General features: G+C 35.6%; 1 protein-coding gene across 1 annotated transcript in view; it reads left to right on the plus strand.

Moving 5' to 3' along the window:
• The window catches only part of LOC309558726 (titin-like), a 320,308-nt gene that overhangs the window by 143,653 nt on the left and 162,907 nt on the right, over positions 1 to 13,748 (plus strand). The window contains exons 110-130 of the mRNA XM_082261775.1: positions 99 to 176; positions 648 to 686; positions 852 to 929; positions 1,323 to 1,391; positions 1,951 to 2,028; positions 2,144 to 2,221; positions 4,006 to 4,068; positions 4,495 to 4,578; positions 4,678 to 4,755; positions 4,969 to 5,043; positions 5,522 to 5,590; positions 6,920 to 7,003; positions 8,212 to 8,292; positions 8,408 to 8,491; positions 8,790 to 8,864; positions 10,161 to 10,259; positions 10,427 to 10,510; positions 10,845 to 10,898; positions 11,386 to 11,460; positions 11,605 to 11,688; positions 12,675 to 13,178. Coding sequence (XP_082117901.1) covers positions 99 to 176; positions 648 to 686; positions 852 to 929; positions 1,323 to 1,391; positions 1,951 to 2,028; positions 2,144 to 2,221; positions 4,006 to 4,068; positions 4,495 to 4,578; positions 4,678 to 4,755; positions 4,969 to 5,043; positions 5,522 to 5,590; positions 6,920 to 7,003; positions 8,212 to 8,292; positions 8,408 to 8,491; positions 8,790 to 8,864; positions 10,161 to 10,259; positions 10,427 to 10,510; positions 10,845 to 10,898; positions 11,386 to 11,460; positions 11,605 to 11,688; positions 12,675 to 13,178 — 2,013 coding nt within the window. The remainder of the gene's footprint in view (positions 1 to 98; positions 177 to 647; positions 687 to 851; positions 930 to 1,322; positions 1,392 to 1,950; positions 2,029 to 2,143; positions 2,222 to 4,005; positions 4,069 to 4,494; positions 4,579 to 4,677; positions 4,756 to 4,968; positions 5,044 to 5,521; positions 5,591 to 6,919; positions 7,004 to 8,211; positions 8,293 to 8,407; positions 8,492 to 8,789; positions 8,865 to 10,160; positions 10,260 to 10,426; positions 10,511 to 10,844; positions 10,899 to 11,385; positions 11,461 to 11,604; positions 11,689 to 12,674; positions 13,179 to 13,748) is intronic.

The following is a 13,748-nucleotide window of genomic DNA, read 5'->3' on the forward strand; positions in this document are numbered from 1 at the left end:
AAATCAACTTCATATGCTTGCACGTGACAAAGGAATGGCTTTAGCTGAATTAGAGCCATATGCTATAAAAAAGTAAATAATTTTTAATGGTTTCACAGTACCAAGGAAACCTATTGAAGAGCAGTTTGAAAGACGGGTTGTCACCAGAGAAGAGGAAGCAGGCAGAAGGAGACAAGGTTCTCTCTTTGCTCCTAAATATTAGAAAACATTTTTGTCACCAATAGAAGTAGGAGTTTGAATAACTAATCTTATTGTAGTTTTGATAATCATACTATATTACTATATTCTAGGTATTAAGACTGTAAAAAAAAAAAAGAATGTATTATTATTTTTTTGCTTTTATATTTGAGTGTTTTGCATTGGTAACTTCTAGGTTAATATTTATTTAGAATATATATATATCCACCACACTAAAAAATGTGTTCAAATGTCTAAGGAGTGACTAGTCCTTAAACACATTCTAAAGTCAGTAAAGAAGGAGGGGAGAGTAGGATATGGAAGCTGTGTTCCAAATATAGAAAGTGAAGAACAAATGTGACAGCTGCTTTTATACACTTGCATTATTCTTGCTTTATTCTTTCCACTGTCATTACTTGTATAGTTTTACTGTCTCGCTGTTACTTATTGGACTTGTAACTTCTTTATAGTGCCTGTACCAGTGCATGAGGAAATTGAAGAAAGAAGAGGTGAGTACATAATATGATTTATATGTTTACAGTATCTACATACTTTAATCATGACAGAGCAAATCCCTACTAAGCAGACCCTACCTGGTTTTCTAAATTTATATAGTCATTGTGTTGCACTTTAAAAACAAAGATAGCACAAATAATTGCTAAACTATTTTAAAGTACACACTCGGCAGTGGGCAAAGGCAGAAGAAGAGGTTTCCCTTGCTATTCAAAGAAAACAGCAGATATCTATGAAAGGTATGAAGGTGGTTCCAAGTATTGCAATCATCAGCAAAATAAATAACATCATAATATGATGTGGCAATACCACAAAACCTCATGCTCTAACTGGCTATGGGTTTTTTTTTACATTTTCTGCCTAAATTAACCTATCATCTAACATTTTTAAACTCCAGCACAACATAACTTTATTTATAATCATGTTTGGAGAAGAGTTTTCATTTTACCTAAAGCCTTTACATTTTGACAACTTATTCCAGATTGGAGCTTTACGTTATATTACCAAAAGTAATGTGCCATCTTGGGTCTTCTTATATGCTAACACTGTTGATTAAATGTGCTTTGTATATGTATATGTTTAATCTGCAAATTGAATTAGAAATTAATACTTGTCCATCTGGTCAAATTCAGTGCCAGACAAAAGGGCAACAGGGGAGTTCTATTATGAACGCCAAGTAGAGGAGGCTGCAGTAGTAACAGGTATGTACTCTTTAGCTGCTTCAATAGGAATAAAGTGATTGTCACAGTTGTATAAACGTAATGTCTGTTACATCTATTAAAAAAAATCATAATAAAATATAAAATATAATAATATTGGATCAGAAGTGATTAAATTGTTTTTTTTAATTGTCTTTTGTGTCTGGACTTTGGGCCATTTCTTACAATTTTACTAACTGCTTGAGGAAGAACAGTTTAATATAGCTATGAGTACCTGTTTACTTTTTTCTATTTTGTAATGTTTTGAGTGTATGTTTATGTCCATTAGAAATATTTGGCACTTTGGACTGTAGGCCTATAATTTAAATGTTTATAGCTTGAAATTTCATCAACTTTTAAAAAACTAGAATTACGATCTGTTATACAATTACCATCATCTTTCTTAATAGTACTGGAATTATTTTTTTTTTAGGATAACTCTTCTTATCCTTTTTCATACACTAAACGTAGCTTTATAATAAATTATTAATGTCATATATGTGTGCTTTTAATTGCATGAAGAATATTTTTCCTAATAAAATAAATCTTATAAATTCTGTAGCACCTACAATCCATGAGAAGATGGTTGTAGAGGAGAGGCGAGCGGTGTCCATCTCCCGCACAGAAGAGATCGCTGAAGGTATTTGCTTTGGCTTTATTTTAAAATATATTGGCTTTGTTTCCTAAGTGTGCTACTTCAAAATATAACTTAGGCTACAAAGAACCTTGTGTTTAGTGTGTCAATGTCTTTAAAGTTCCAAAGGTTCCAAAAAGAGCCCTTCTTGAAGAGAAAGTACCAACAGCAGTTCCTAAAGCTGTTCCAACACCAAAAGGTATATAGACCTGCTTGAAGTCTATATACATCATTGCTTTGTATACATAACTTTACCTTATGCTTTTTTAGTCTTTTTGTGCACTCACCTATTTGTCTGTGCAGTCATGTTGAGTCTTCTTCTTCGTCTTCAACATTTTAAGATATACACTGAACAAAATTATAAACACAACACTTTTGTTTTTGCCCCTATTTTTCATGAGCTGAACTCAAAGATCTAAGACTTTTTCTATGTACACAAAAGGCCTATTTCTCGCAAATATTGTTCACAAATCTGTCTAAATCTGTGTTAGTAAGCACTTCTCTTTTGCAAAGATAATCCATCCACCTCACAAGTGATCCATCCACTATCAAGATGCTGATTAGACAGCATGATTATTGCACAGGTGTGCCTTAGGCTGGCCACAATAAAAGGCCACTCTAAAATGTGCGGTTTTATCACACAGCGCAATGCCACATATGTCGCAAGTTTTGAGGGAGCATGCAATTGGCATGCTGAGTGCAGGAATGTCCATCGGAGCTGTTGCCCATGAAATGAATGTTCGTATCTCTACCATAAGCCGTCTCCAAAGGCGTTTCAGGGAATTTGGCAGTACATCCTCACAACTGCAGACCACGTGTAACCACACCAGCCCAGGATCTCCACATCCAGCATCTTCACCTCCAAGATCGACTGAGACCAGCCACCCGGACAGCTACTACAACAATTGGTTTGCATAACCAAAGAATTTCTTCACACACTTTCAGAAACTGTCTCAGAGAAGCTCATCTGCATGCTCATCATCCTCATCAGGGTCTCAACCTGACTGCAGTTCATCGCCGTAGCCAACTTGAGTGGGCAAATGTTCACATTCAATGGCACCTGGCACTTTGGAGAGGCGTTCTCTTCATGGATGAATTCCGGTTTTCACTGTACAGGGCAGATGGCAGACAGCGTGTATTGCTTCGTGAGGGGGAGCGGTTTGCTGATGTCAACGTTGTGGATCGAGTAGCCCATGGTGGCGATAAGGTTATGGTATGGACATAAGTATGTATAGGACAACGAACACAGGTGCATTTTATTGATAGCATTTTGAATGCACAGAGATACCCTTGACGAGATCCTGAGGCCTATTGTTGTTCCATTCACGACCTTCACCTCATGTTGCAGCATGATAATGCACGGTCTCATGTTGCAAGGATCTGTACACAATTCCTGGAAGCTGAAAACATCCCAGTTCTTGCATGGCCAGCATACTCGCCAGACATGTCACCCCTTGAGCATGTTTGGGATGCTCTGGATACGACAGCGTGTTCCATGTCCTGCCAATATCCAATATTCGCACAGCCATTAAAAAGGAGTGGACCAACTTTCCGCAGGCCACAATCAACAACCTGGTCAACTCTATGAAAAGGAGACGTGTTGCAGTGTGCTAGGAAAATGGTGGTCACACCAGATACTGACTGGTTTTCGGACCCTCCCATACAGTAAAACTGCACATTTTAGAGTGGCCTTAATTGTGGCCAGCGTAAGGCACGCCTGTGGAATAATCATGCTGTCTAATCAGCATCTTGATATGCCACACCTGTGAGGTGGTTGGATTGTCTCGGCAAAGGAGAAGTGCTCACTAACACAGATTTAGACATATTTTTGAACAATATTTGAGAGAAATAGGCCTTTGTTGTACATAGAAAAAGTCTTAGACCTTTGAGCTCAGCTCATGAAAAATGAGGGCAAAAACAAAAGTGTTGCGTTTATAATTTTATTAAGTGCATGATATTAAATGTTTTATTGTTGTTTTAAAGCTGTTCCTGTTGAAAAAATACCGATACCTGTTCTTAGAAAAGAGGAAGCTCCACCAGCTAGAGGTATACCTGTGTTCTGTATGATCAAAAGCACCTATGTTACCCTGCATATTCGTCACCATGCTTCCCTGTGTTTGTCTGCAGTCTTTTTGATATTAAAGATACTTTTTGGTGAACCTTTCAACTTTCAACTAGAGTTTGTCTTTTACCCTTTTAAATACCCTTTAGTCCCCTTAACTACATGTGTATGGTCTATGTTTTGTTCAATTTACACTTCATGTGTAAGGGTTGATCTTTGCTTCTGAGAACCCGCTCTAATCTCTGTATCAGTTTCTTACATGCTTACATTTTGCTTTCATAACTTTCAAGCAGTACTTATGATTGTGTTGTGGGAACAACTTGCTTTTTAACAAACACACTTGCTACTAAGTGACTTTGCATGAAGGATCTTGAAAGTGGCATTTATAGACATAAATAATATATTTATAGTTCCTGAAGCTCCCAAGAAAGTGCCTCCAGAGGAAAGAGTGCCTGTATCTGTTCCCAAAAAGGAAGCAATTCCACCTACCAAAGGTATAACAGTGTTACATGTTGTGTCTTATGTTGGCGAAAGTCTACTTTTATTTAGATTCGAATTATAGAACACAGTGTAATTTAAAAAAATTTATTTAGTGCCTGAGGCTCCAAAAAGGGTTGTGGAGGAAGAAATTTCATTTGCTCCTAAAAAGAAGGAATTAGCAGCAGCAGAAGGTATCTTTGCACTTCTGAGCATGTGACTTGCATTGTTGTCACTGATATTCACTTTTAACGTCAGTTTTGTGTTTCTTTGTAAGTTGTAGTATATTCTTAACTGCAAAGATCTTAAAACCTATACCTTTATATGTGTGTTATGTCCACCTTTACGTGTAAAAATGCTAGTGATATACATGATAGTGTTGTAAAAATATATCTTTAACATGCCAGAAATTCCAAAGAGACCTTTCATAGAAGAAAAGATACCTGAGGCTGTCCCTAAAAGGGTTGCACCACCGGGCAGAGGTATAGCATAGCTGCCGGGCTGATCCCCTTTGTTTACTGTGCTTACGCTATAGTGAAAGCTTTGATCAGTGAATTTTCCATACTTTGTCTTTGTGTCTATGTCCAGTACTTCAATGTTTTCTGTACTCTTAAGTATCATGTTTTATGTTTTATGAAAAGTGTTTGTTTTTGTAAAAAATTACTTACAAGAAATTACGACATCCAAATGAACATTAACATATGTTGTTCAAAAACAGCATTAATGTAGCATGTTAACATATGTTTCAAATAATGAAGAAATGGCAGTTCTTACAAACTTATCATAGTAATTCTTTGAGTATTTTCTTTGCTTGATTAAATATTGCTTATTTTATCTTATTTCTCAGTGCATTTTGCATTTAACTTGGCATTTACCGCTGGCTAATTCTTTCAGTCTTCCTAGACATGCAATAGATAAAACAGTAAGAAAAATAAAACAATAAATATGTATTTTTTAAAGTGCCTGAAGCACCCAGGAAACCAGGTGAACCGGCAGCACCCAAAATTGCAGAAGCTGAGATCCCAAAAGGTATAATGCTTATGCTTTACATAATACAATCTACACATTACTACATTATGAGGACTATGTGTATCCCTTACAAATTTTCAGATTTTGGTTGATCTACAAAGGGTTGAATCTAATTAAAAATGATGAGGTTATGGCCAAAATGATATTTTGTTTTTCAAGACAATGCCATATTAGGCAGAGCTTTAAATTATTCTGATTGTATATATATATATATATATATATACAATCATAAAAATCATTAGGACTAGGAAAAAAACAGGATTGTGGCTAAATTAATTTTGCATAAGACTTTCAAATTGAAAACTTTCAGGTTCACTCATATTTACCCCCCTTCATGACCAGGCCATTTTTTGCTATATGTCACTGCGTTACTTTAACTGACAATTGCGCGGTCATGCGACACTGTACCTAAATAAAATGTATGTCTCTTTTTGCACACAAATAGAGCTCTCTTTTCATGGTATAGTGTTTTTTTATTTTTTGCGCTATAAACAAAAAAAGGCCGACAATTTTGAAAGAAAAACCTTTTTTTTAACTTTCTGCTTTAAAACAAATACAATAAAAATGCAATAAAAATATAAAAAATCTAATTTCTTCATCAATTTACACCAATATGTATTCTGCTTCATATTTTTGGTCAAAAAAATCCCAAAAAGCGTATATTGATTGTGTTGCGCAACAAACTAAGTTCCTCTACAAACTAAGGAATATATTTATGGAAGTTTTATTTTTTATGTATTTTTTATTAGTACTGACAAGGATCAGTGATTTATAGTGGGACTGTGATATTGTAGTGGAAAATAAGACACTAACTGACACCTTTGACCTTTTTTTGGGAAACAGTGTCACTAATACAGTGACCAGTGCTAAAAATATGCACTGTCACTGTATAACGGACACTGGCTGGGAAGGGGTTCACAACAGGGGCAATCAAGGGGGAACTGTGTGCCTAGCCAGTGTTTTATTACAGTGTGGGAGGTGCTTTTACTGAGGGAAGACATGGATCCGTGTTCCTGCTTTGCAGTCTGCCATTCTGCCTCTCTGCAGGATGATCGGCGGGTGCCAGCGGACATCAACATGTGCTTATACACAGCAGGAGTGAACCGCTGGTGGCGTGCATTCATGCCCCCTACCCAGAAGTGCAGCATCATGTATATATACGGGATCCTGCGCACAGCGGACACCCTGTAGCAGTAAAGCTGCTATAGGGCAGTCAGCAAGTGGTTAATGCATATAATCCTAATAATTCAACCCAAATTAGAAACTACAGCTATGTTTCCTATTTGTAAAATAGCTAAAGTACATCAATACTATTGTTAATTTTTAAAGTGCCAGATGCACGAAAGAAACCAGTCCCAGAAGATAAATTTCCAGTTGCAGCTCCCAAAAAGCCAGAGGTTACTCCTTCAAAAGGTATTTTAGAATATTTATATGTAAATAATTTATTAACTATTTTATACAGTATCTTATATGCACTTCCTGCCTTGCAAAGTCTAACAGCAAAAATAAGCACATTAAACGTCTTTATGTCCTTTTTTTTCTTGTAATGTATGTCTGTCACTCACTTAAAGTGATTGTTACCCATAAAACAAATAAAAAAAGAAAAAGGTCTTGTTCTTTTAAAGCATGAATAACAGCACAGAGCTTGTGCTGTGTAATTTGGCCCTCTGTATCACCTAAAAAACCTGGCTGATCCTGCCTGGTTCTGCCCTCCCCTCTGTAAACTAATCACAGTTTATCATGACTGCTGAGCCCTGACACTGTGGTCAGTTTACATGCCTCTGTCAGTCACAGCTCTCCTGTCCTCCTCTGTGCTCCTCTTCCCCCTCCCTCCTTGCCTGTCTGCTCTGCGTCAAGTGCCCACCCCTCCCCTCCTGCTTCTGAAATTACTTTAAATATCTTATATAATCCTGTGATAGCTGCTCCTGTCTCTGTGACCGGCCGACGCTCACCTCCTCTGGTCCTCAACTGATGTCAGCGGGGGATTCTTGGCCCCGCCCACTGAAGCTGTCAGATGTGAAGAGCAGAGAGGTGGCCGGTCATGTGAGCGCCAATTGGCACTCTGAAATCTGGTATAGCCGGAATTTTTTTCATAAAACACAGAGACAGGAGCACCTATCATTAGGAAACACACACATATATATATATATATATATATATATATATTGTTAACTATATTTTTATTGTATTTATTTATATAGTAAATGTTTGTATAACTATTATCAAATGTTGTTTTTGCATGTTTTTGTGTCAATACGTCAAATTTTACGTACAAGTGGTGCCTAGTATATAATACTGCAATCTTGTTATATTTATTTTGCTTCCTTTATTTTAAAGCACTAAATACCAATGTCTAACTCTATGGAATGCTAAGTAAGGTAGATTTTTGAGGGACAAGTGTGGGCAGCAAAGGCTGATGATTAATCTTATGAGTGCTCAATATTGCAAGACTCACTTATGTGCTCCTAAGCTAGAGCTGTAGCTTCATCTTGTCATATGTGTATCTGAATTCCCACTTGGACTTTGCCAGTGGCTCTTAATTTTGTGGTTCTGCGGCTTCTAATTCTGTGTTTGTGCAGTGCAATGCTACTTCATGTTACATTGTTTAAATGTGTTTAAAGTTCCCGAAGCCCTCAAGAGGCCAACTCCAGGGGAGAAAATACCCATCACTGAGCCTAAATGGGATGAACCTCCTGCTGCAGGTAATTTCTGCTGTATGGATTACTTTGTTCCTGTGTTCTGCTTAGAGTCAGATAAATTAAATTTCACCTACAGCTTATTTAAAAAAAAAAACTGAGCTATGTAATATCTTTAAAGTGCCTGGTGTGCCAAGGAGGGCTGTTCCAAGGGAAGAAGTTCCCGTTATTCAACCGACTGTAGAAGAGGTTCGACCAACTCGAGGTATTAGATGTTCTTGGCAGAAGTTTCTTCTTTAGTACTTACTGTGTTGTTTCTTAGCTCTGTGTACATACATGTAGTTCTTCTTTACTCTTTTTACCAGTGTGTTTGTAAAGTAACCACATTTTAATTTTGTATTAGAAATTGCTAACAACTTCCAAGCAATAAGCTACTCTTATTGTGTCCTCACTTAGACATCCTATTCAGTCTTCACCTATAGCTCTTTTGCTTCTAAAACTGATTGGTGTTTGTCTTTCAACCATGTAATTCAACTCACTAAAATAAAAATGTATTCTTTAAGTGCCTGCAAAACCTGCACCAGAAGAAAAAGTGCCTACATTTGTGCCTAAGAAAGCAGAGGCTGTACCAGCTAAAGGTATATAGCTTTCCTTATACCATCCACACTCTTATATTACCTGTCCTGTGCTTAAAGAGTCTACTTAAGAACCACCATGGTACATAGCAATAACAGAAACTCTCAATGTTATGTATGTGAAAGTAATTTGTACAATTGTTTAAAACCTTGTTCTGTGATTTTAGATTTGCATCATTTGAATTTACTACAGCAGTTCGAAGTGCAATGTGCAGTAACCCATAGCACTAGATTGGATTTCTTACTACATACATATAACTGAATTACTTCCATAAGTTTCTATGGTGTACTGCCAATTGCCTGAGCTGTTTTTTCTTTTTTTAAATATGTAAATCTGGTTGCTAATGTAAACATAAAATTAGCAGAATGATTCTTTACATTATATCTGACACAAATAATATTTTTAAAGTGCCTGAAGCACCAAGGAAATGCCTGTGCCTTTTTCTAAAAAGGAAGAGGCTCCACTAGCTAAAGGTAGTTTGACTTATATTTTAGCATTATTTTTTCAGAAGTTTAAGGCTCTGGGATAGACCAGTATTTTAGGTTTGTGGGATAATAGTATGTATCTCAACACTAAAACATTTGATGGGTATCTAAATCTACAACCCTATATCTATTCCCTGATTTATCTATTTAGTTGCTTTCTGAATTGGCTTCTTAATTCTTTTAGTGACTCCCATCACTAGATTTGGAAGATTTAAAAAAAAAATCTTCCTGCAGCCTTTTCATTTTCTTTGTAATAATGAAGTATATCTAAACCCCAAACTTTTTTTTCATTTTGGATAGAGTAGAAAGGAGTTTTTTTCTGACGTCTGTGTCCCATTAAAGACATTTCACTTCCTTTCCTGATAACACAACAGGATGTTTGAGGAAAAAATAATGTTTGCAATGTTGGCAAAAACAAAAATTGGCGTAGATGCAATTTAATACATTTTACATAAAAACATAAAAACTTAAGTGTTTTACTTTATAGCAAGCTGAGAATGTAGGCTGGTATTAAAGCTGTGGTGAAGAAAGCTTTTATACTAGACTTCCTTAGAGACAAAAAATGACAGTTTTTAATTCAGTCTAGCAGCATATACAAAAGCAAACATACAGTTTTGGTTGATCTGACCCCAAAAGGTTTAGAAGATATATACAAACATATATGGTAATTGTTATTTCACGTCATGTTTCCTGTATGTTATGTTTGTGATAAAAGCTCTGCCCTTTGAGTTGGCAGTTGTTAATTGTTTGTGTCTAGCACTGTGCTACTTATATTATACGTGACACTCATAGAATTCTGTTGCTATTTCAAAGTTCCTGAAGTGCATAAGAAGGTGATCACTGAGAAAGTACCTATACCTGAAAAAGCACCTGCTCCTATTCCATCAACAGAAGAAGCCGCACCACTTAAAGGTATATATTTCTTGCTAACACCGTTCTTATTCTTGGGTTTCACTTTTCCTTTGGTAGTGCACCCATATATGTTTTGTGTACTGTATGTTTACTGTATTTTTGTATGTTTAATTGTGCTTGTTTACTTTCTTCAAAATTTACAAATGTGTTGTGTTACTGTGTCTTAGTTCCTGAACTTGTTAAGAAACCAAAAATTGCTGGCAAGGTGCCAATAGCTACCCCTCAGAAACCTGAGGCTCCTCCAGCAAGAGGTATATTTGTTTTATTCTTTTTCTGTATATTTTATTTGCCGAAGCTGGTGTATTGCCTGCATTTTGCTTAATTTACTAAAAGAATAGAATTAGCAGCCCATAATTTCCTATGCTTTTTTCAACACAAAGTGCGTAAAGCTTACAGTTAGCATAATATATATTATATTCTTATCCTGCTAGAGACATTGACTAGGCAAATTTAATACATTTGCTAATAAAATGCCAAACTTACCTTTCTATGCAGTATGTGTATCTGTATGTTTACTGTTCTAATGTTTGTCTACTGTATGTGTTGTGCCTACAATGATCTTATATAAACCTCCTATGTTTAAAGTACCAGAAGCACCACAGAAACCAATTCCAGAAGCAAAGATACCACCATCCAAAGGTATAATTTCTTCAGAAAGTGTAAAGTGTTTGTCTTCTGTGTATAGTATGTACTAAACTTATGTGAGGTTAACTGTTGTACTGTAGTTTTATGTGTAGTTTCACTTTCTTGTGAAAATGTGTAGAATTGTGTTTTTAAATGGAACAAAGGCCAATTTCTAACAACATTTGACCGGGGACACCTTTTGCTATAATATGGCCACTTTATCTAGTGCCAAAAGAAATGCTCAATGTTTTTCAAACTTCTTATTAGAAAATTTTACCTAGCTTTCACTGAAAGCATATAATTATATTCAGTTATACTCATCTGTTCAGGGTCAAACTTCAAATAAGTACCACAATGGTATTGTCTCCATGTCTCTAATGATTATGTTCATGTCTCTGTTGTTGTGTATAAACATCTACTAAACTCTTCACCCTTCTTTAATTCTTTGAGAACTTTTTTTTTTATGTGAGAAGTTACAAATCTTCTTATTAATGCCTTTAAGTGCCAGCAATTCAAAAGAAACAAGAAGAAAAGATACGTATTATCTCCAAGAAGGTTGAAGCTCCAGCACCTACAGGTATATTAAGGCTTTGAAGAAAGTTGCTTTTGCCTTTCCCAACATTTGCTCTTGCAAGCTGCTAATTATTTTGGGGTTATTTGTGTAGTTTGTATGACATTGTACGATGTATGTGTTATTTATTTGTTAATCTACCCTTTAAAGTACCTGGAGTTCTAAAGAAACCAATAGAAGATGAAAAACAAATCATAATTGTTGGCAAAAAAGAAGTCACCACTCCAGTCTCAGGTACATTATCTTTAAAAAAAATACATTTTATTAACACATATGCAAATTCATTAAGTTCATATATTTTTGGAATAACATAGGTGAAAGTCATAAAAAACAAAACATCTTAAATGCATATGAGGTAAACGAATTTAAAACAGCGCTCGCAAACCCATGTGAAAAATATTAAATAGTGATGTATAAACAAATAATTTTATAAATATTTGACAGATAAATATTTTCAATGCAATAAATAAGTCCTTAAAAGTGATATAATCCAATAAAGTGCTCAGGTGCAAAATGGTTATCCAAACGGTGCTCAGGTGACTGGCAAACCCTCTTGGTTCCCTACTCACCACAATAATGAGTCTCAAACGCTTGTAAAAAACGCTTGTAAGGGGACGAAGTAGCGAGGAGACATCGCTGGGAGTGGCAGCAGAGGAGGCTCACGGAGGTCTTCTTTGGAGCGATCCCATACGAGACATCCTGATCTTGGATCACCCTCAGCAAAAGTCCGAGTGCATTAGTCTAATGGATTTTACAAGTGTTTGAGACTCATTATTGTGGTGAGTAGGGAACCAAGAGGGGTTGCCAGTCACCTAAACACCGTTTGGATAACCATTTTGCACCTGAGCACTTTTTTGGATTATATCACTTTTAAGGACTTATTTATTACATTGAAAATATTTATCTGTCAAATATTTATAAAATTATTTGTTTATACATCACTATTTAATATTTTTCACATGGGTTTGCGAGCGCTGTTTTAAATTTGTTTACCTCATTTTACCTAAGAATAACTTAGAGATACAGCAGCTGCACACATTTATTTGGATTTTTATATTGCTATTTACAAATTTAAGCACACTTTTTTCTATCAAAAATTTTTTTTTTTTTTTTTACACCATAAGCGCGGGTTTTAAATTTAATATACACATCTTAAATGCATATATTTAGAGAAAGTTTCATAGTGATACTGACTCCATTGTATATTTTTAAAATGTCAGTGGTGTCCAGAAAAATAAAAGAAGCCCAGGTAGTTACTGTAAAACGAGAAGAGGAGCCGGAGATAATTGAACACCCAGCTTACAAACAAAGAGAAGTATATGAAAAAGTGTATAGGAAGAAAGAGGCCACCTTCAAGGAACGTGTGTATGAAGAAAGAGAAGAAATCTATGAAGAAGAAATTGTGGCTCCTGAAGAAGAAATTTATGAGGAGCCTGATGGGGAGGTTGAGGAAATCTATAAAACAAGGGCATATATTTATGAGGAAGAAGCTCCTGAAGAGCAGTATGAAGAGGCTGCTGAAGAATTCTATGTGGAGGAAGCTCCTGAAGAAACATATGCAGAAGATATCACTCATGAAGAAGAAAGATATGAGGAAGTTGTCTATGAAACCAGGCGAACAGCCTATGAAGAAGAGATTTACAAACCAGAGGAAGCTTATAAGGAGCCTGAAGTAGAAAAAGAAAGCTTTTATCAAGCAGTAGATGTAGTTTATGAAGAGAAAGGTACATACTTCACTCATACAATTTGTTAGCCTTGTTAACATAATTTATTGGGAGATGACATCCTGAAATGTGTTTCTGCATTTGCAGTGAAATTGCGATAAAACCTATTATACATTTGTTGCATGTTTTCATTTATAGCACAAATTTAAAAAAAGCGTTTTAAAAAAAGAATTTTTAGATGCTGATTTCAGGAATCTGCAACACTAAAAATACATTGAAAAATGTAAAACTATTTTTATTTTTTGTAGGTATGTTGTATGAATGAGAACATGTAACAAACATATAGTGGGGTAATCTTGAATTTGACTGCAACATTGGAAATGCACTTTATGATAAAATCTCTATTATCCTACTTACATACATGCATCAACTTTAGTTTCAACTTTATATTTCCTATATTTCACTGTGGTTGATTTACTGAAGACAAATAGAAAATTGCCTTTGCAAATATTAGCCAATCAATTATGAGAATAAAAAACAGAGTTTTGCTGGCACATGATTGGATGTTGGAGGTTAGCATAGCTTTAATTCATTCACTAAGTCTGGTGAAAATCCCACCACAAGGTGCAA

The sequence above is a fragment of the Pelophylax lessonae genome (genome assembly GCF_965119305.1).
Source record: "Pelophylax lessonae genome assembly, chromosome: 6".
NCBI lineage: Eukaryota > Metazoa > Chordata > Amphibia > Anura > Ranidae > Pelophylax > Pelophylax lessonae.